This window comes from Erithacus rubecula (genome assembly GCF_903797595.1).
Source record: "Erithacus rubecula genome assembly, chromosome: 1".
NCBI lineage: Eukaryota > Metazoa > Chordata > Aves > Passeriformes > Muscicapidae > Erithacus > Erithacus rubecula.
In genome coordinates this window covers 109,024,390-109,046,701 of record NC_136658.1, presented here as the reverse complement: position 1 = coordinate 109,046,701, position 22,312 = coordinate 109,024,390, and the positions used below count along the sequence as shown (strand labels likewise).

Here is a 22,312-nt window from a genome sequence, read left to right as displayed (position 1 = left end):
GTATTTGTCACTCAGTGAATGTGAGTGGGCTCAGACAGGAGAGTCCATAACCTCTGAGCCAGCCAGCTGGGCTCTGCTCTCCTCTTCCCAGCACAAGTGGTGGCTCTAGACAAAATCCCATCACCCAGCCTGCAGCAAAGCTGGATTAGTGCCTTAAATCCACAGAACATTACCTGGAAGTCTTTGACCCAGCCCTGTGCACTGCTGCAATCTGATCTGTACTGCTTAATAAAAGTGCTGGTGGATTTTTATTTCCAAGCAGGGTTGGACACAGATCATATTCTTACACATGAGTTAAATCCACATTTAATTTGAAGGAATTCTCTCCCTGGTTGCAGAGGAATGAAGTGCACACAAAGAGCCATTAGCACGGAAGGTGCTATAAAGTTCTGTGGTACAATACAGGCATGAGGTTTTGGGGTGATGCCTCTTTCCTTATTAGAAAATCTAGTCCTCAAGGAATGACCTGAAAAAAGATGGAAGAACTAAAAAAGTACCAAGGCCAGGACTAGACCACCTATTATTTAAAAGATTGTGGTGGGAATGGATTTTTTAAATAATCTGCAGTCTAGCAACTGAGATTTCAGCATTTATGTTCACCAAATTCAACAAGTAAATTCTGAAACAGTCAGGGAATAGAAATAATCCAAGAGATTTCAGAAATTGCACACTGCAGTGAACTACATTTTGGTAAAATTTCTAACTCATAACTAATCAATCAACCTAGTATTTTTTTTAACCCATTTACATAGGTATGGAACATATTCATGAGAAGAAGGGATTGTATCAGTATATTAATTTATGATAGTATTTTAATCACTGGAAGGATTACTTGGCATGAATATATCTGGGAAAAGTCATTTACCATAATAACTAAAGCCAGAAATACAATATTTTCTGAAAAAGTAATAATGAGAATTGCTTTTTTTTTCCTGATGGAGAGGTAGGAGGAAAACTGGTTTTGAAATACAATAAAGATTGATCACAGAGGAAAAAAAAAAAGTATATTAGACACTAAAAGCCATTAAGGTAATTTACTCAATAAATTCTGGAAATTAAAATCTAGCATGCATTTGGTTTAATGAAGGCCAGGTATGAATTATTTCAAATTACACCTCCATTTCAGATGCATATGCAATTTTCCCCATATTGAATCCCAAGTGCAGTAGTTTAAGAAATGGCCTCTGCTGACCTAAATAGATTTCTCTCCACTCTCACACACAAGGATGTGGACACAAATGGAGGAGAAGAGTATTTCTTTTGTTACAGTTTTCTCCTCTCTAAAAACCCCATTTTCTGATGTTCTTACTTGTTCCAGGCCGGGCATCAGAGACATCCACCAGTGGCCCTGTGGCTTGTGACACTGACTGGTAATGGACAGTGTGGGTGACAGTCAGGGACTTCTGCTTGGAGGTCTCTCCAAAATCAGCATCAGTGAGCAGCACCGTGGATCTGTCATCTGGAAGAGGAAACACGAGCAGATAATGAGTACAGAATGTTGGCTTTGCCTCCTCTGCAGTCCCCAGGGGTCACAGCCCAGGGACACCAAGGGCAGAGCTGCTCCCTGCAGGGCTGAGGAGCCTTTGAAGGGAGGGAGCCTCTGAATTTAAACTCAAAGCCCACAGAAAACTAAAGAACAACTTTCATTTTTGCTGGTGATTTCACCTTAGAGACGTGGTGCAGACTGTCAAACATCCTCACAAAGAGCTGATTTGTGTGCAACCATTTGTGGCCCTAATTCCTTTGTTCCCATCCTTTGAACACTGCCCCTCTTCCCCTGCACTTTCAGAGAGCTCAGATGAGATTTTCAACAACATATTCCACTTATTTCTTTTTATTAGCATGATAAGCAATGTCCTCAGTGAAACCATCCCATCCTCCCAAAAAAAGGTGTTACAACACCATTGGGGGTGTTGCTAACCAACCCTCTCTCCCCTTTTTCTGCAGAAACAGAATATGGCAGAAGGGATGACCCTGACTCAGGAATTTTTTTTCCCCTGCAGCTTCAAAAAAAAAAAGGTGTGAAGTTAAGCTTGACCTTGGGAAGGAAGAAAAAGGTGAGCACTAACTTTTACTGTTGTGTGGTTCTGCTTCTATTTCTTCCCTCAGAGGTAGGATATATTCACCAAATTTCCACACAGACCTTGATCATTGCAGTCCTATATAGCACTTGCTTCCTTTTTTTAATTATTACGTTTTTTCAGTTGAGATCTCTGAATTGTATTTATTTTTTTGATCCAAGGAGGAATCTGGTCCACTTGATCATGAATGGTTTAATAATAATAAATCTTTTACTGCCTTAATGCTTGCAAAACAACTATTTGGGGTGATATCAGACTTTATTCTGCATTCTTTAGTCTTTTTATCCATTCAGAATTGCAATAAAAGCCTCAGGGATTTCCTGCTGTGCTATGCTACATAGTTTTATAATGTGACTTCTGGGCATTTACGAGTCAGCAGAGGTTAAACCACTTCTTTTAAGCTTTCCTGCTTTTTGTTTTGAATTTTTTTTTTTCCAACTTGACAAGACACCATTAGGATGAACAGTCCTGCACTATAACAGAAGTCACATTTTTTACCCAAAGAAGGCTATAAATAGAATAACACTGGGAATCAAACCACTCTGTCTCTGGCAAAGGATGAGCTCTTGTTCAGGTTGGGAATAAAACCTCTTGGCAGCAAACTCTGTCAAACCCTGCCAAAATCCCTGCTTATTCTGGGTGGAAAGCTGCCTCTTACCCAGGCCCTGATCACATTGCTGCAGTTCAGGCTCTGAGAGTATTTTCACTGTAACCCCCCCACTGCTCAGCAGCTGCCTCTCAAAAGTTAAAGCTGCTTTTAGGATGAAGCCTGGCACAAAGGGCAGATTTTGGGAAGCTCAAATCATGATTTTAAAATATCTGTAGGTCTCCTTTTCAAACCTGGAATGGGCATGGACAGGGACGCTGCTCTCATCTTGTTGACTTTCCTCTCTGGCCACACCATCCCTGGATGCTGTTACATTGCCAGCTTCTTTTATACAGATTTTTATCCCCAAAAAAGTAAAATTAGAAGTCTAACAAGGCCAGTCAGGACCGTCTTGCCATACAGTCATGACAACAGGCTGCATTTCCATTCTGGGTATTCAGATATTTTTTAATTATTTGGGGGAAAAAAAAACCCAACACCAAACAATTCTATTTCTTGTGACAGCTCAGTTAAGTACCAGCCCCATGAGAAATCTTGTTTTCTGCTGTGTCAAACAGTTTAGATTTCAATTTTGCATGGATACACAGAAGCTGAAAACTGATCAAAATGTTGAAATATCATGTGCTATGAACAGGTGGATACAATATGCAATGTGTAAATTTTCAAAGCTGGCTGTAGCAAATCCTGATACTAAGAGTGCAGTTTGAGAATTGCATTTTCTCTTTAAGTAATGTCAGTGATCCAACTGCCTACTCAAAGCCAAACGAGAAATCAGTATGAAAATCATAAAACTGCCAGTTCTCAATTACATTTTCTTCAACAAACTGATTCCAACAGTTTCATTTTCCTAATGTCCTGCATTATTTTAGGTCCTATACTGAGATTACTTTTACTGGGAAATGACTCAAAGGAAAGAGAAAAAACCCAAAACAATCCAGTTTGGTTTTCAAATTACTCTTGATTGTGCAGCAGGAAAAAGGTGAGAAGTAAAGGAATTGAGCCTAGAAGAACCTGTTACATTAAGGAGGGGACAAAAAGCTCAAATTTACCAATGGTTTCCATGGTGTCCCTCTCCTCTATCAGCAGCTGTGCTCTGGGAATGTCTATGTGCATCCTCAGTGTTTGCTGCTGCTTATTAAGAGTGTCTGATGTCCTGGTGTTCTTGCTGAAAACAAAAGAGAAGTGAACATGTTAACATGCAGCTTAAATTAAAAGATATTTGCAAACCTCCTCATTTTCAATCTGTCCAGCTCAAAAACCCCCAATGTAACCATAATCAGCAAAAAACCCACTCAAACATCTGATTTTGCCTTCTTCAGAACAAGTGCATGGTATTAATTAATGCACTTAATGAATGCACAGTGTGGAGGGACGTGGTCTGTCCTCCATCAGTAGGAATCTGAGAATTTCACACAGTTTTCTTCAAGTGTTGTCATAATGAAATTAATAAAAGCACTTTGGAAGATGGACCTTTCACTTCTCATGAATCTGAGTAAAGCAGCACACAGCTGATCAAACAGGTTGGTAGGAAAATGATGTCTTGAGTAATTTATAATTGTTTTTTTATCTTTTCATTATTTTTAATTAGCTAAGTTCTAAATATCCCTTTGACTGATAAATGAAAAAGCAAATTAATAACTAGGAGTACTATTAATAGATTGCATGAAATAAATAAAGGTTTTAGTCCCATCGATGTTCCAAGACAAAAATTGCAGATCTTGTTTACATTTGTGGATTATGTCTAATTGATTGATGCAATAATCTAAAAAAGAACATAAACCAATTATTTCATCATCATGCAAATTGAAACAATTTCATTTTGAAGTTTGTGTACCAGAAAATGACTTCTTAAATGAGCTGTCTACCAAAAGCAAATGAAAATGAATGGTAAAACCAAGTGCCACAATCATTTCTAGCACAGAGCTTGCACTAAGAAACCTTCACATTGCACTAAAAACCCAGGAACATTTTGCCCTTTTAGATGTAATTACTCTCTGGATGAAATGAAATATTTGCAAATACTTCACGCAGGGAGGCTGAGGAGAGTTGAGACAAATCAGCCAGCAGTGTGATCCAGGTGCTCAGGCTTCAAAGAGCTGTAAGATCCAAGTGGAAGCTAATTTTCTAGTTTAAAATAGCTGCAGATCACTCAGTTTAATTCTGCTTTGGCAGAGAATTATTGTTGTTAAAGGAATCAGCAGAGGACTGTAAAGTGATGAGCTCAGTTCTTCTGTGAGCACAAAGAATTAATCCATGTGTGATGAGCTCACATCTCCAGGAAATTTGTGCCACCTTCCTGCTGTGTCTCCACATCAGCAGCACCTGATTAGCTCAGGTTTGGAGGTTCTCCTGGAGTCTCTTTTTGTAGGAATTTTCTGGCCAGGTGGTCAGTGGTTCTGCTCCAAATCCAAGGGTGAGATCCACAAGGCAGGTGGGAGCACTTATCTGATTTTCACCTCCTGCCTTTCCCTGTTGATGTGATCCCCAACATTAACACCATCTACACATCCCAAATTTAATCCTTCTCTTCTCCTGGGTGATTAGGTGGTGTTGTTTTCTGCATTCAAACAGGCCACAGGTGCCTCCTTATTATTAAGGAAGCAAAATATCAGGAGAGCCTCCCAAAGGCTTCCAGACTTTTCTCCATGTATAATCAGGGGAGAATGGTCATCACAGGCTCTTACTAAACACATAAATTTTCAAAGGCATTTAGTGTTGTCAAATGCAGATAAATTCCACACTGGTGTTCTCCAAATCTCTGCATGGGGTGGATGTCACTCAAGTTGCTGAAATATTATAATGTTTTATATTCTATCAATAATATTTTATCTGCAGTCCAGTGCCTCTTTGCCCTCTGAGTAAAGAACTTTTTTTCCTAATATTTACCCTAAACCTGCCCTTTTTCAGTTTAGAGTAGGAAACTGATTTTTTTAATGTCCAATTTCAATAATCCAATAGGATACACAGAGTCAGAGGCATCTGGAATCTGTGCAGCACATAACTGAGCCTGGGAAATGCATCACTGCACCCCTCTGCATCCACTGGGGATGGGATCTGACTCCTGCTCAGAGAATGCAGATCCCAGAATGCCAGAGCCTCTTCTGCAGGATGAATGCTCTGTGTTCCATTATTAGAAAGTACTCAACCAACACAGGAGGCATTGTTTGGACCACAGGGAGCAGGAGCAGAGTTTTCCCCAGATTTGCACTTTTACTGCTCACCTGACAAGAGAGAATTCCCAATCCCAGCCTTGGCTCCAGGGATAACTTCATGCAAAATATGTGGGAGGTCTTTCAAGCCAGAACTGGAACCCAGGCCTCTCTATATTCAGGAATATTCCCTGCTATTCCTGAGAGTTATTCCTTGGTTTGTGGGCTGTCTCTCCTCCTCCTTGCTGATCTAATTAATTCCCCTGCATGCAGCAGTGACATGGGGTGTCCAAACACAGCTCAGGCAGTTGGCAGAAACAAGGGGGTTGGTGCTGATTGGGATGATGTCTCATTCTGGCTAAGTGAATTTTAAATTGTTTTTTGCAGACCACAACAGCTCAGCTTTCAAGTTAGAAAATCCTAAAGTGCCCACAGCAATGAAGTGCCTCTAAGGATTGGAAGGAGGGCATAGTGTTTCAAGGTTTCAGTTTTGAAGTTTGGTTAGAAGTATTTCCTAAACTGAATTCAGGCAAAAATATTTTAATGGTCTGGGTGAGGAGTCCAATGACTAATTTTTTAAAGGGATAAAATGTAAGTACATTGTATAGGGGATTTTGAAAGTGTCCATAGGTTGTTGTAAAAACATATGGGAAACTAAATCTTGTAAGCAATCAGAATATTTGGGGATAAATGATTCTTCACCTTCTGTTGAAAATTTAAAAATTCAGTGAATTGCTAAACTGATTCACAGTGAGCTGTTACAAAGAGTGTGGCTGGACCAAAAGAAACATTAAAAAGCTGTGCTTATCCAGCAGCAGGGAATTTTTATTTGTGAGTTTAAGGTATCAACAATGAGTTGTGCAGCTCCTGTTAAACTGCTGATTTATCCTGCTCCACAGACATTAGACTTACACAGCCAAAGCCAGTGACTCTCAAAGCAAAGACTAAAGCTCCATTTTTAATCTGCTTTACACACACTCATGAAAATCTCCTCAAAGGGAAAGATACACAAAGCTCTCTCCAGGCCTCCAAGCATGGACTCATCTTTTCTGCCCTCTCCCCAAATACCCCCTTTCTTGATATTTTTATCACAGCAGATTTTGGTGAAATCTTAAAGATAAAAAATATCAGGAACTTTATCATACATGACTGTTGCTTTGGAGAGGGCTTATTATTCTTTGATTATTCACATATTACATCTTCAGGAACATCTGGTGTTTGTGGGTAGCTCAGGTTTTGGTTGAAGGTATTTCACAGATTTTTCACAAATGTGAGTTCCCAGTTCTGGCATGTCTGCAAATGTAAGTCTATATCCCCTACTTCCTCTGAAATTCTGATTTAACAGTCATCTGCCTTTGCTCAAACTTTTAGAAAAGAAATGTGAAATATGCTTATGTGATAAAACCAAGATTATTTGTTAATAAATGAGGATGGAGAGCAACTGGTTTGATGGTCATGTTGCAACGCTGGTGAAGGGAAAAGCCAAATGAAATGGTGGCAGGTGAATTACCTGGAACAACAGCTCTGAACTAAGCACTGAGTGGGGACCTGGCTGCTCTCTGAGTACATCAGGTAGGGAGGAAAAAGGTTCCTTCATTTGGTAACCATCAGCAAAGGAAAAAGTGAGTAAAACCTGGAGAATTCTGCTGGAATTTTGGTGAAGTTTTCTGAGTGTCAGAGGAGTGAGGCTCTGGCAGAAATGGTGACAGTGGAGCCAAGGCAGGGCAGAGCATTCCCAGTTTTGCAGAGGGGCTGTCACTGGGACTGAAATCTCCACCCAGGGGTTTCAGCTGATCCCTGCTGGGTTTCTTCTTCACTTGCTGCATGTGCTGATCTGTGCTGTCTTCTGTGGCACCAGACACCACCAGGGCAAATGGTGCTGAATGCCACAGTTTGCTGCCATGGGCAGCCAGGGAGGGGGTGACCAGCACAGCATGACCAGTCCTGTGAACATCACTTGCCTTATTCAGACATAATGGCAGAGAGCTGAATTTACACCAAACCCATCTGTCACCATGTCTTTGCTTTTTCTTACAATGGAAGTGAAGTTTATCATGGGTGAGGAAGTTTGGAGTGTGGTCCATGTGGTGAAATACCTATGACATTCTTAAATTTGTTGCTTGAATATAACAAATATTTTCTAGCAACCCAAAATTCATTTGAACTCAAAAATAATCCCTTGGTGATCCCAGTTTCAAATATATGCAGCAGTTCTAAAGTTCAATATTTTCCCTAGACAAAAGAATAAACATTGAAGTTATGAAATTTCCATCTTTGAAAGAATTGTGGTGCCAGAATAGTCATTATGATGCAATCCAACAACTGAATTAGATTTCTGAATGCTGAGCTGATGGAACAGAAGTGAAAAAAAATAAATGGATTTACCTGCTCTTTTATACCTTTGGGTATAAGCAGCTAACAACAGTGAATTACATAAACAGAGCTGCAAAGTTTAGAGATCTTCACAGTCAGAAATTTATTGCCTTTAATCAGATGATCTCTGAAGAGCAATTACTTTGATACATATTATGAATTTTTTTTTTTTCAGAGTAGGAAAAATGTCCAAATGGACCTACATATCTTCCATGATTTAATCTACTAACACAAGTTCTCCATTTTTTTTTTTTCATCATTGTAGCCCCTCACATTGTCTAGAGTGTCTTTTTTCTATCATGTCTGACCATCAGTGCATCACAGTTCTTAACAGACAGAAAAATGGTGTGGCTTTGGAAAAGGGTTTAGGAAAAAGTTTACTTCTCCATTTCTCCCTATAAAAATTCTTAAATATCATATTATAGTTGACAGACATTTTTCAACTAAAAAAAAACCAACATAAAATTCAATTTGTTCTTACCTCATAAGCATTTCAGCCAAACTCTTTGCATCTAGAAGAAAATAGAAGAAATGTCATCACAAATGAAAATCTATTTGATAGATGCATTATTAGCAAGTGATTTGAATCAGCCATGTGTAACACCACTGCTGTTTCTCCATCAGTGGCAAGAATAAAAGTGTCTAAATGTCCCTACTTTTGCTGAAGTTGCATTTCTGCTCCAAACAGCCCAGTTTAGTTCCTCAGCAGCACCAAAGATGATTAGAGAAACACAAATTACCATTGACTTAACCAGAAAAAAGCTGCTTAAATATATGTGAAATAGGAACAATTTAACAAATAACAAGGATCTCAGTTCTTTCGTGCTGTGGGTAGCAAATGAACAGGTGAAGGAAGAAGAAAAGGCAAGAAAATAGGAATTTTGATATCCATCTCTGGGCCAGAGCTGCAGCCAGGCTGGATGAGCAGCTGCCAACAGGTAATTTCCAAACCAAATGTAATTGCTCAAGATCTGAGCAAGAGAGGTCTCCAAGGAGTAGGTTTAGAATCCCAGAACCCCTGAGGTTGGAAAAGACCTCCAAGAGTCCCAGCTGTGCCTGATTCCCACCCTGTCCCCAGCCCAGGGCTCTGAGGGCACATCCAGCCCTTCCCTGGACACTCCAGGGATGGACACTCCAAACCCCCTGGGCAGCCTGAGCTCCCTTTCCATGGGGAAATTCTTCCTGGTGCCCAACCTGAACCTCCCCTGGAACAAACTTGCTTGGTTGCACTCAAATAGGAATATTTGTCCACTAGCAATAATTCAAAACTACCACTGGGTCTTCAGAGTATGGTCTGAAACATAGGATAGTTTATTCCCACATGGATCAGCCCTGCAAAATAAGACACTGCTGAAGGAAAAATATTCCTCCTGTCCCTGTCATTGCTGCTATTGTTATTAGCAGAAAATCCTTTGGGGCTATAATTATTTCAATACTTATCAGTTCAAAAGGCACAGCTGAAGTTTGTTTTTTTCAGGTAGGCTTCTGTAGAACTTTATCAACATTATACACTAATTTCTCTGGTATCATCCAGCAAAACCAGGCAGCTCTGCTTTGTTCTCCTGCAGTCTGCTGCTAAACAAACTCACTTAAAATGCTGATTCCCAAGTCCTTAAGTTTATCACACAGCAACAAAGCAGCCCTTTGTGCAACCAAGTGAAGCAAATCTGAGAAGAAAGCAATTCCAAGTTCTAAGGCTTCAAACAACTCTTATATGGAAGTTTACACTTCTTCTTTTATCTGCTTCTTGTAAATCTACCAGCACCTGCCAAGATATTTACTGCATTTGTCTTTTTTTTCTCCATCCCATCGTTTTTAGTTCTCAATCACCTCTTGGATCTCCAACACCTACAATTTCCTTATTTGTGATCCTATTAAATTTCTTGCCTTTAAAATTCCAAGGATGCAGGCAGAAACAAGGCACCATCCTAACACATCTCTATAGCTTCTGTTGTACTAACTTTTGAAAGAAATGTATAGAGAGCTCTTTTTATTAATTAAAAAAAAAATCAGCAGAACTCTTTTTATCCACTTTTCTGAATTGTATTTATCTGACACAGTGCCGGCTTGCCTCTCTTAAGCTTTATTCCTCATCTACCACTGGAGAAGCTGGAATTCTGTGCTCCATCTAGGTCTGCTAGCTCCACTCCTTCATTTTTAACCTTCCTCCATCCCTTTCCAGCACAAAGAATGGAAGATTCCTGGTGGAGGGAAGGATGGTTCATCTGATGTGTCTCATCCAAACCAAGCAGTGCTTCATTTGGGCACTCAGAATTCCTATTTTTGGAATAAGATTGTCTTTGCCCTTAACACTTGTAAGTGGTAGTGCCTAGTAGATGACAATATTTTGCCCTCAGTCATAAACCAAAAATACCAACACTGCTGCTCCCAAAGGAATTTTGTTACTGACTTCCAGAAACTCAGGAAGGGACAAATTTCTTCAGAAGAATAAAAAAAAGCCAAACAAACACAACACAATAATAATAATGACACTGGTTGCAAGTAATGGGTTTTTTTCAGCAAATTTTATGATGCTTCTTGCTGTTCTAGCAGCACCAGGATCATGAAGACACTGCACACATTCTCCCTCTGGCACACATAATCAGGGTGGTTTAATATGCAAATATTGTTTTCATTCAGCCAGCAGCTTTTTGAAGCAATTGCTGCCTTCTAAAGTGAAGTCTCTGTGTATTTGTGCAAGGAATTCACAACTCAAGAAAAGCAGAAGGGACAAAGTTGAAAAGTATTACAATGCACTTCAGTTTGCTTTTCATAATTTTTTATCATGTTTAAATGGCAAACAATCTCCCTCACATGTTCTCAGGTGCTGCTCTGCACACAGATGATTTCCATGCTGCATCTGGAAAAAAATTCACACCAATTCATGCATGTGCTCATTGACATGTTGATTCTTGGCTAAAGAGAAGCACAGGAGATTGTGCATCTTCAGTAAAAAATAGCATGAGGCATCAACAAGACCATGTAATGTGTCTAAAGCTGAATGAGGAAGTACTGAAGGGAAAAAACTCTGTCAGCTGACTTTAAATTTACTAATTATCCAAGCATATTGTTCAAATGGTGAGCAGAACTGCTGGAGTTGATGGGCACAGAGGTTGGGGTGGGAAGGGACAAAAAACAAATGGGGCTGGAATATAAAGGGCTCCTCTGTATCCATCAAGCCAAAATCCAGAAGCCTAAAAGTAACTGAATATCACAGAATCATGGAATGGTTTTGGATGGAAGGCACCTTAAAAATTCTCCAGTGCCACACCTGCCATGGCAGGGACACCTTGAACTGTCCCAGGCTGCTCCAGCCCCAGTGTCCAACCTGGAACTGAACATTCCAGGGATCCAGGGGCAGCTACAGCAAATCTGGCAATTCCATCCCAGCCCCTCACAGGAACAATTCCTAATTCCCAATATCCCATCTAGCCCTGCCCTCTGGCAGTGGGAGCCATTCCCTGTGTCCTGTCCCTCCATTCCCTGTGTCCTGTCCCTCTATTCCCTGTGTCCTGTCCCTCCATCCCTTGGGAATTGTCTCTCTCCATGTTTCCTGCAGCTCCTTCAGGCCCTGCAAGGCCACACTGAGCTCAGCCAAAGCTTCTCCTGTGCAGGTGAACAATCCCAGCTGTGCCAGCCTTTCCTGCCAGCAGAGCTGCTCCATCCTCTGCTCATCCTGCTGCCTCCTCTGGGCTCTGCAGCAGCTCCAGCTCCTCCCTGGGCTGGGACCCCACTACAACATCATGGTCCAAACCATAGCTCCAGGAGAAATGTTATTGTCACAAACCAATAACCATAGGTTTTCCTGCAGTACCCTTTTGATCAGCAAATTGTTAATACAGTCTAAAATAAGCCATCATCCCTGGCTGTGCCCTATCACCTCCCAGTTTTGAGGTGGTGGCAGCAGGGCTTGGGAAGAGGGCACAGATGACAGAGGGAAGGGGATGATCTCTGCTCCAGCCAAGCATCACTTCAGGGAAAAAGCCAGAGCCATCACTTTCCTCTGCTGGAGCAGCCACCTTTAAAATTCTTAACACACTTGGGTTTTCCCCCTGGGAAATCAGGGACAGCGATAGAGTTTTAAATTGCATCCTGCCACTCCTGAACTATCATGCTGTGCTGATCCTTTCTGCTTGTGTTAAGGTGAATTGGATTTAAAAACAAAGGGAAAACCATTAGAGGAGTAGCAGAGCTGGGTCAATAGCCAGGAGAAGGAGCATTAAACCATCAGGCTTCTCTTTGAGAATATCTGCTGAACTCCTGAATGGCTGCATGCAGCCAAGTGACCTTTTCTTGTGAACTGGCTGGTGGAACTGCTAAACTGGACAAAAACCAGGATTTTGCTGAGAACTCAGCTTTCTTTATAAAGGAAGAAAAAAAATCTTTAACTGTCCCTACATCAGAGAAGTGGTAAAAGGGTCAAGAATAGAGAGGCTGCTGTTCTTCAACAGAAATGGGAACTCAAACCCATTGTCCATAAGCAGGGACACAAATGCAGATTACAAATGCAATTGCATGCAGAGCACACTGAAAATAAACCTGCAATTCCCTCTCCTCTTTGTCAAACAGGTTCAAGAAAACCACATCTGCAGCCACAACAAAGAGCTACATCTGTAACTTGCACAAATAATTTTACAAGGTCCCACTGTGGAGATTATTTTTCTGATGCAGACTAGAGGAAATCCTGATTGAGGAAAAAAGAATACTGTGCCTCAAAGAAACCCCACAAGGTCATGCAAACTAAGTGATAATGTGATATTTCCTTTTCAAAAATTATATGAAAGGTAATCACAACAATGACTAGAGCTAACCATTTATTTTTTAGTTAGGACCTCAGAAAAACTTGCACACATTTGTTTTAGAGAACTTAGTAAGGAGTTCTCTAGAATAGCAATACTTATTATCAGGAAAACTTTTAGAATAGGAAGTAACTTCCAGAAGAGCAGAAAATTTCTAACATGGGATCAGTCTTAAAAAAAAAGAGAAAAAAAATCCACCCTGAATTACTGAAGTCCCTTCAGTCTGATCTTGGCAATGCACAAAATAATAAAAAAAAAAACTGAGTGAAGCTTAATGAAATGAATTAAAAGGATAATTGAGGCCAATCAATACAGACTTGTGGTCAAGCAGCCATGTCAAACAAAGCGGACTTTTAAAATGAGATTAAAGTTTGCTGAGAATTAATGACATTGAAAAAAAACCTCTCACTGTGATATGATCAAATAAAATAAAAAGATCATATTTCTATTTCTCTAAAACAAAGTTTTGGTAATTCAAAGTATTTTAACAGAAAGAAGCATGATGCAAAAATTAACACAGCAGCCATTTTCCATGGATTCCAATATATTCAGAGCCCAATTTGAAGCAGAGAATAATTATTCAGTATTTTTTATCTGAGACATTTATCAGTGGTATGGAGGAAATAATATCTGATAAAAACTTGAAAATGATACAAGAATTTGGTATCTAAAATACAAGGAAAATTCCAGATCACCAAGAAAATAATCTGGTTCATAAGGTCATACATCAAGATCACAAACCAAGGAGATACAATAAGGAATATTTTCCTGTTGCAGAGCAATCAGAGAACTGGCAAATTATCTCAATGGATAAAATGTTAAGGATGTAAATGATGGGAAAACTACAGAGAAAAATTAAAATATATGAATCTTTTTCATTTACCAATTAAAGCATTAAGAAATGACTTGGTTACCACCATGTGGAAAGGATATCCTTGGAGATTGAGAATGATACAAAAAAGAACTTCTGTACTGTAGAGAAGTAAGACCAGATGGCATGTCAAGTTGTAGTGTGACAAATTCAGCTAAGAGAGACACAACTTTTACAAAAATGGTAGTTAAATACTGATTTCTTTTATCAAAAGTACTGAGGAAATCTTTTCTACTGCCTATATTTAAGTGAAGCTCTGATATTTTTCTAAATTGCTCATTTCTGAGAGGAAATAGTTCAGAGAAATTTTATGTTATGCAAAAGCCACCCCAGTCAGTGATCATCAGCCTTCCCCAAGGAACTGTAACTCCACATTCTGTGAATACTTGTAAATTAACCATGACAAAATAATGTGCACAGACATCATTTTCTGGAGCCAAAGGGCTTGAGATGTCCTGCTCATTACTGGATGGAATTTCACAGGATTTCTAAGAATATATGATAACACTTTCTTTTTCTTCACCACATTTTTAAAATGAAAAAATCCAAAAACTGGAAAGGTAAATGGCTTATAAGGTTTTGAAGAAAAAGAGATTATACAGGCCAAAGCATCCAGATGTCCTGGTTTCCAAGGCTGTGTATGAGCCATAAGGTTGGTTGTCCTCCTTTATATATGAATTTGCACATGCCTTCTGTCTTTTTTTTTTTTTTTTTCAACAACAAATTATTGTTACAAAGGACAAAATTAGACCCAAAAGATAGATAAGTAGGAAGGTCAGAAGAAAAACATAGGGCTGGCCCTGGTTTTAATAGGGATCATGATCACATTTTGATTAAAATACAAATAACTAAACAATTTGGTGGCTTCTGGAAGAGGTTAAGCTTTTTTTTTTTTTTAATTTTTTTTTTTTAATTTTTTTTTTTCCAGATGATACCTTGTTTTACTATTAATTCAGGTTTGGATTTGAAAGGATTTTTCCCAAATACCTTCAGGGAATACCTTCTCAAAATATCTTTTGTCAATGCAAAAGATACAGGGCAGCAGTGTCAGACTGCAAGGGTCAAAAACTTGGCTGTGGCTCAGCCAGGGGTTTTTGCTAGAAAAATGCTAAAGCTGAATGAATTCACAGATCTAAATCTTATTCACATAACAAACAACTGAATTTAATAAGGATTAGAGGAAAATACAGATCAGCTACAATGGAAGGTCAGTGAACAATGAAGTGTTGTGTAAGTTCTATTATAAAAAATCATGGGGAAAATGTGATAACTAATCTGAGACTATCTGGTTGTGTGCTCTATCTTACTATTATCTGGCTACTTTTGTTTTGTAATTTGGAAGTCATGGTTAGCATCTGCTGGAAAACTGAGATTGCCTTGTCTTCAGAACATCTGATTTCATCCTTCAAAAAAAATTCACTTTTAGGTCATTGAGGGAAGCAAACAAACAGCGACAACAAAAAAGAAAGAAATCAATGAGAAATATTTTCCTTTCCCCCATAAGCAAAATAATAACAATGGATATATTAATAATTTTTTTAGCAACTTATGACCAAATGAAAAAGAAGGAATTTCTCTAGGAAACACCCATACTCTGTTCTGTGCTGCAGGAAAATGATCCCAGCTGGGGATTGCACACTTGGGTCAGGTGCAGCCCCACTCCTATTTCCATGTTCAGGTAGAGAGAAGCTCCACAGACACCACCTTACCTCTCAGCCTCTTCAGCCTCTGCTCCCTCCTCCTCCTCCTGACAATCAGCAGCATCACAAAGAGCAGCAAGACCCCAACCAAGATACAGGAGATGGTCACCAGCATCTTGAGCCCTTCGTTGGTTCCCAGCCCTTCTTCGCTCTGCACCACAGACTTGATGAGAGGAGGGATTGTACCTGGAAGCAGGGTCATGCCATTAGTGCCTATCAATGAGCACAAAAGATTCATCTCTCAGGGAGTGAGACATGTTGTTACTTCAGTTGTTCAGGCAGAACACTCACCAGGATTTTTCTGTTTGGGGTAGAGGCTACACTTGTGTGTCTATGAACACATAACCAGGCTCCTGGTAATGAGGGACTGACTGCAGACAGAGATTATCAGAAATCCAGAAGAATTGCATTCATTGATTAAGGAAAACCATGTCTGATATGCAGTCAAATGCTATGATTAATTGTGAGTGCCATTAAATTATTAAAAAGCTGTAAGAGACCTCAGAATTCCTCCCTATGTCTATTATTCCTTATTATGGGAAACAGCACCACTGTAACATTTCTGCTGGGCTTTTCTGTGCAAGGAACTCATTTGACAAAGCTCATTTTGTGCCACATACATCAGATTAATCCTTTGCACAGAAACATTCTGCTATCCATTCTGAGAGTGCAGCAGTGATAGTGATCTGAAATTCAGACAGCCAACCTGATACTAATCTGCTAAAGACTGTCTGACATTACACTCATCAGTAAAACAGGAGAGTAATGCTGGATAGAAACAATCAAATTTTGAGAGGGAAACGAGGGAAATGAATCTACCAACTACTGGCAGGCAGCTCACTTTTTCATTCTGGGACATATTTGCATTTTGAATATACCTGGCTTCCTGGTGATATATAATACTTGAACTTTTCAATTCTTTTCTTCTTTACCTCTAAGGGACGTGAGAAGAATGCAGCACCTTCTGTGCAAGGCTGTTTAGTCATGGAAGACTTCTCACTCATTTCCTGATTACTATTAAACTGCTGAATGCAACCACAAATGAGCCTATAAAATGCAGATTTGCTTGAAATGCATAGAAACACGTAAGTATTGTGAACTGTGATGACTTCAGATGGAAGCTATTAAATTTTAACCAGCTACTGGAACATAAAAGTGGCTACTTGCTAAAAGGAAAGGAGGGTGAGAGAGAAAAACAGGCACATCTTTTTTTTACATTTTAATTGCTGCATTAAGTGATATAGTTGTAGCTCATTATGTGCTATACAGTATCAGAATAAAAACTGAGATCTGATGCAGTACAGTGTGAATGCCATAACCACAGTAAAAATGTAGAATCCTAAGTCCTGTTTTTTTTCAGAAGAGCTATTTCAGCTGCATACAAAGAGAAGAGCAGCTCCCTAGAGGGATAAAGATAAAAAGAAAAGCTACAACCATCCAAACCTATATTAGGTACTTTGGAAAATTTGTTTTCTTACAATTGCATTTGGAATATTTTTCTAATGTTCCATTGAAGTTCTTCCCCATAATTTTCTTTTTCTTTTTTTTTTCTTGTAATTTTCTATTTCTTGAACACACAGCAGGATATTTTCATCTTGCCCTGAGACACAGATTTTGCACCACTTTAATGGCAAATAAAATTATTAGATGAAGAAGTGGAAAGAACTTGAAGCTCCTGGAAGTAATACTAATAACTGTCTTTAAATCCTCCTAAACCCTCCTGGATACTAAAGGACCAAAGTTTTCTCTGAATTACAGTCACAGAGACCATTATGATTGCCTGAATTTATGTCTTGCTTTCCTTATTACTTTGATGAAAATCAAATGGCGAGTGGCCTTTATTTCACTTGGACCAGAAGTGTTTGGATATGTGATTATCATAATCCACACCTCTCTCTAGGCAAATGTAAACTTCATAACATTATAAACAGGTAGTTGGAGCTTAATTAAAAAATCATTCTGCATGTTTTCACATCACCCATTTGTTGCTTTTCAGCAATTGCATTAGAAATTACCAAAAATAAATCCTGCTATCCATTGAGAAAACATTTCAACATTTGCTGTCATTCTAGGTGCTTGATGGGTGCAGAATGGCCAAAGCTTTTTTCCAGGACTCAGTCCCAGACAAATGGGGAGGGTTTGTTTTGTTTTCCAGGTCGGTTCACCATCACCCTTTGTTAGCCTGATTGGTGCCTCACAGAAATTGCAACCTGAATGTCTCTGACCCCTTTTTCCCCATGATTGCAGCATCTCTCTGTGAATTCAGGAGTGTTTTCCTGTGTCCTTCACGGCAGGGAGTGCCTGGGTGGATGAGAATCAATTAGCAGAGTTTAGAGCTGATCTGGTTTAATGCCAGGGCTCCTGAGTAGCTGATCCCTGAGCCAGGGAGCTCCTTTGCAGCTCTCCACGACTGCAGCTGCACAGTGCTAAAAATATCTCTTTATGGATTTCATGCTTCTGAAAAAAACAAGGGGCAGGGAGGTGAGCAAACCTGTAAGCTGGAAATGGTTGCTGAAATGCCCACAAACAGAGAGGAAAAAGCTGCACGTAGGTTTGTCATTAACCTTCTGACCTAATTCAGCATGGGGAGATCAGAGGGGAAGGATGCTGAGCCATGATATTCCTCAGGAGCTCTCCCACACAGCAAAGTGACCCAAACCCAAGTAACTCTGGGATTTCTGCACACTTTACAAAGGTTTTATCTTAAGGCTGCTAAAGCTTCTAAGCTTGTTCTTAGCATTTGGCATCCCAGGACTTCCATACGCTGCATTATCTAATCTTCAAAGTGCTACTCTAATATCTGCTTTATCCAAAGGGCAGCTGTGACCCCTGCAATCTGGAAAGGGCTAATCTCACATCACAGGGTGAATCAAAGGTAGGGGCAGGGACAACACTCAAAAGTGCAGCTGGCCAAGAAGTTTCCACTGGCGTTGTTTTCTGCAAAGTCAAAATTCCCTGTCTAAGGAAGCAAAAATTTCTGCATCAGATACTGGTAACAATGATAATCATCATCATAATGATCATCATTAGTTTATAATTTCAGTTCTGAGTCAAACATAGCAAATCTAGAAAATCTGAAAACTGAAATTTGCTTTTCCATCCATTTTTTCCTCTCATAACCTCATGGTCAGTATTTGAGCTTGCTCTGCCTCTCTAAGGCACAATTCAGTCCTGGCAAAGCTCACTTCACAAATAAAACCAGCAATATCACAAATGGGAAATTTTCTAGCTGACCAGAAGCAATGGCCCAGGAAATTTAATGCTGCAAATATTTTTTACTGTTTCATTTTTGTCCCTTTTAAAGATGCTAGAGAGCAACATAAAAAATCAACCGGTGTGCAGGTCACAATGTGTGACACCATGGTAAGTATCACCACTCAATCAAAGAGCAGAGCCTGACAACATTTCAGATCAGATCACTGTAAGAATAGTTTTGAGTGCTACAAGTGGAAATTTAAGACTCTGAACCTGCACTTTGATATAAATTCATTTAAATTAATTCATTTATGGCTTCAGACTGTTTGCCCAAATCAAATAAATGTGATGATAACAGAACAACTGCAGGTTGAATGCTGCCTGTGGAAAGTTATTGGAAAAAAACCCAAAAAACAGGATAGGCCAGACAAAACAACAAGAAATTAATTCATAATGCTTGAAGGAGTTATTATTGACAACAGCTCCACTTTTCAGTAAAACAAGTCCTTCATCTGCCTGTAAAGACCTGGAACATTTGTGTAGTAACTGCTTAGATCCTGGTTTCCTGTGCACCTCTGGAGTGCTGAGGCAAGATCTTCCTCTTAATTTCCAGACTGTCTGAAATAACATGAGGGCTTGTGTGGCAGCTTACCAAAAATGGCATTTTTCCAAAGGGTGAGGGCATGTGTGATTAATTATCTTCAAGAACTGCTGAGTACCCAGCACAAAGGCTGGTATAGCAGTAGAGGATGTGTCAGGTGCTGAGGTTTAAACCCTGCCTAAGTCATATCCCACATTTCTGCCTGGGAATGACCCCTGGGCTGTACATGAGTGGTGGTGTTTGTGTGGAGGCATGCTGCCAGCACAGAATTACAAACTATTACCAATTTGGTGCTGTCACAACCACCAGCTCTTGTTTGAACTTGCTCACCAGTGCTGTAGCTTAACTTATCTCTACAGATGTTGCCAAGTGATTGCACAATACAGCACAACATCCCTGGCAACACAGCACGATTTTCCACTGGATGTCTCCAGAAAAGCTCTGGCAATTCCCACTGGAGCAATTTGAGAGCCATCTGTGCTGCCTTTTTTGCCAGAAATGCAGTTCCCCACTGCAGAGCCACCAGGAGCACACATGTGTCACCATCCCTCTCATCAGCCTGGCAGCACCTGGTGCAGTGAGTGACAAACTGGCAGTTTGCTCCTGCCCTTGTGTCCTTTGGGTTTTGCAGGGTGGGCAGTAACCCCTGGCAGAAAAACAGGATGGAACAACTCGCTCATGGTCCGTGTCCTGCTGCTGGGCATGACAGAGCCATCTGTCATGGCCATTAGTTCCCTGTGCCCTGTCTGTAAACAGGGATGATTGCACTGCCATTGCTCTGCCCTTGGAGGATGTTATCCAGAGGCTTTCCCAGAGGACAACCTGCTTGGCTGCTCCAGTGAGTCCCATAATGGGTTTTGGGCTGTGTCATGGGGAATAGCAATGAGACACCCCCGTGAATGGCTGCAGGAACAAATTCCATGGCAGACTAAAATTTCATGGAAAAGATGCATGAAATACTAGGAAAGGGCCCCTGTAACCACTGGAACTAATGACTTTTAATGTCCTATGATTATGTGTCTTATGGCTGATTGACTTTGGAGTTTTTCTGAAGTGAGGACAAATAAACAATTCCTCTTTTCTGCCTGGCAGCCTACTGTCAGGAAATCAGGAGCTATTTTACATCCCTGAGACTTTAACCTCTCTGACAGCATGGCTGGCAGATTCCAAATGTGGATTCAGAAAAGGAAGATGAGCAAAAAGAAAAAACAATCACATGTGAAACTCTGAGGTGCAAATGAAAGGAAATACTTACTGCCATCATAATTGAGGGTGGCAAATTTGGCTTGTTTCTCTGCACAGCCAGCACTGTTGCACACTCTCATCTGCAGCTCGTACCAGGTGGCCTCCTGGAGGTCGTAGAGGATGTAGGACTTGGACAGGGATGTCCTCTGGGCCGTGGTCCAGACCGTGGTCCCGAAGGGCCGGTACTCCAGGGTGAAGGAGGTGATGGGGCAGCCGCCGTCGTTCCAGCCGATCAGGTTCAGCCTCACCCGCGTGGTGTTGATGCTGGCAAAGAGCTCTTGCTCCTTGGAAAACTGTGGCTCTAGAGGCAGTGGGGTATTCCAGACAGAATGTTCAAATATTGTAGGTAAAACCTCGCAAAAGATAAACTTTAGAGAATAGTTTCTAGGGCAATCTTGGCTATAGGTTAATCTCAGCATCTATACATTCAATTTACCCACCTCCTCATTTTTTATTCCCACTTCGTGCCAGACTCACAAACCCAGATTTTCAAGTCAATATGTGGGAATAAAAAATCCAAGCATCCATTCAAAAAATTTGGTTTGTTTTGCCTTGCAGACTTTCACACAAATTTTTCCTTTATTTTTGACACTTATCCTGTTCAGAGGATGCTGCTTGCACACTCCTGCAACACTGGCTTGGAGCAGAAATCAGACATTGGCTTCATTTCTTTATACATAAATATACTCCCTGTCTTCCTTCAACATCCAGACAAATAAACCCCTGAATTTTTATAAGAAGAGACAATTTCCTCATGGCAATGAAATAGCTGGAATTGCAATAGTGTGTGACAGTGAAGATACCCTCTTACCAAATATCTGCCAACCTACCTTAGAAAAAATATCATTAGAGAAAAAAGCACAGAACATCAACCTGTGTGGGCTTCAAGCCCCACAACCATGGACAAAGCTTTAAATGTTTCCAAAGCCAGTGATATTAAGATTTCCATGCCTGTTTTCTCACCAAACCATGACCTAGAGCAGGAGGCAGGAGCTGCAGGAGGGGATGGAACCAACTCACCTTTGCCCAGCGTCTTGGCCTCGATGATCTCGCTGATGCGCCCCGGCCCCACCCCGTTCTGAGCTGTCAGGGTGAACTTGTACCAGGTGCCACATTTCAGGGTTTCCAACCTGTAGGATCTCTCACTGGGGCTGATGGGGAAACTGCCCCACTGCTCACTGTTATCCTCTGAGTACTGCAGAATGTAACCTGGAGGGAAAGCGTGGATGGGAACGGTATCACAAATCCTTCAGGTAACCTAAAGAGGCATTTTAAAGACCTAATAAAACTGAAAAAAAATCCCATGTGTAGGGAAACATACAGCTATCCCCTGACTGAAAGATACCAGGCAATGGATTTTGCCCACCCTGACAGCAGCTTAAATACAATTTTTTATGATGGCTTCAAGGGGAAAAGAAAAGGATGGATATTTCTAAGAACCCTTCCATCAGCAACAACCAGATAATGAACGTGGACCCTCTAAAATGAGTGGTTAGAGATTACACACATGGAAAATCAGATAGAGCAACTGTCATAACAGCTGAGGAGAAAGTGATTAAATATGTGAATAAACACCACAAAGACAAACTGCAATTTACTGAAAGCTGTTATCACCATGATAGTGCACATTAAAGGTTGACAGCAATACAGATTGGGTTGTTTTTCTTTATTCTTTTATTTTTTTGCCATTC

The 22,312-nt window shown here is 40.3% G+C and overlaps 1 protein-coding gene across 2 annotated transcripts in view; it reads right to left on the bottom strand.

Annotated features, from left to right (window-relative positions):
- The window catches only part of DSCAM (DS cell adhesion molecule), a 454,596-nt gene that overhangs the window by 26,180 nt on the left and 406,104 nt on the right, over positions 1 to 22,312 (bottom strand). For both annotated transcript variants that reach the window (XM_079312259.1, XM_079312260.1), the window contains 6 exons: positions 21,642 to 21,830; positions 20,632 to 20,922; positions 15,590 to 15,766; positions 8,692 to 8,722; positions 3,738 to 3,853; positions 1,310 to 1,459 (listed from right to left, as the gene is read on the bottom strand). In XM_079312259.1, coding sequence (XP_079168385.1) covers positions 1,310 to 1,459; positions 3,738 to 3,853; positions 8,692 to 8,722; positions 15,590 to 15,766; positions 20,632 to 20,922; positions 21,642 to 21,830 — 954 coding nt within the window. The remainder of the gene's footprint in view (positions 1 to 1,309; positions 1,460 to 3,737; positions 3,854 to 8,691; positions 8,723 to 15,589; positions 15,767 to 20,631; positions 20,923 to 21,641; positions 21,831 to 22,312) is intronic.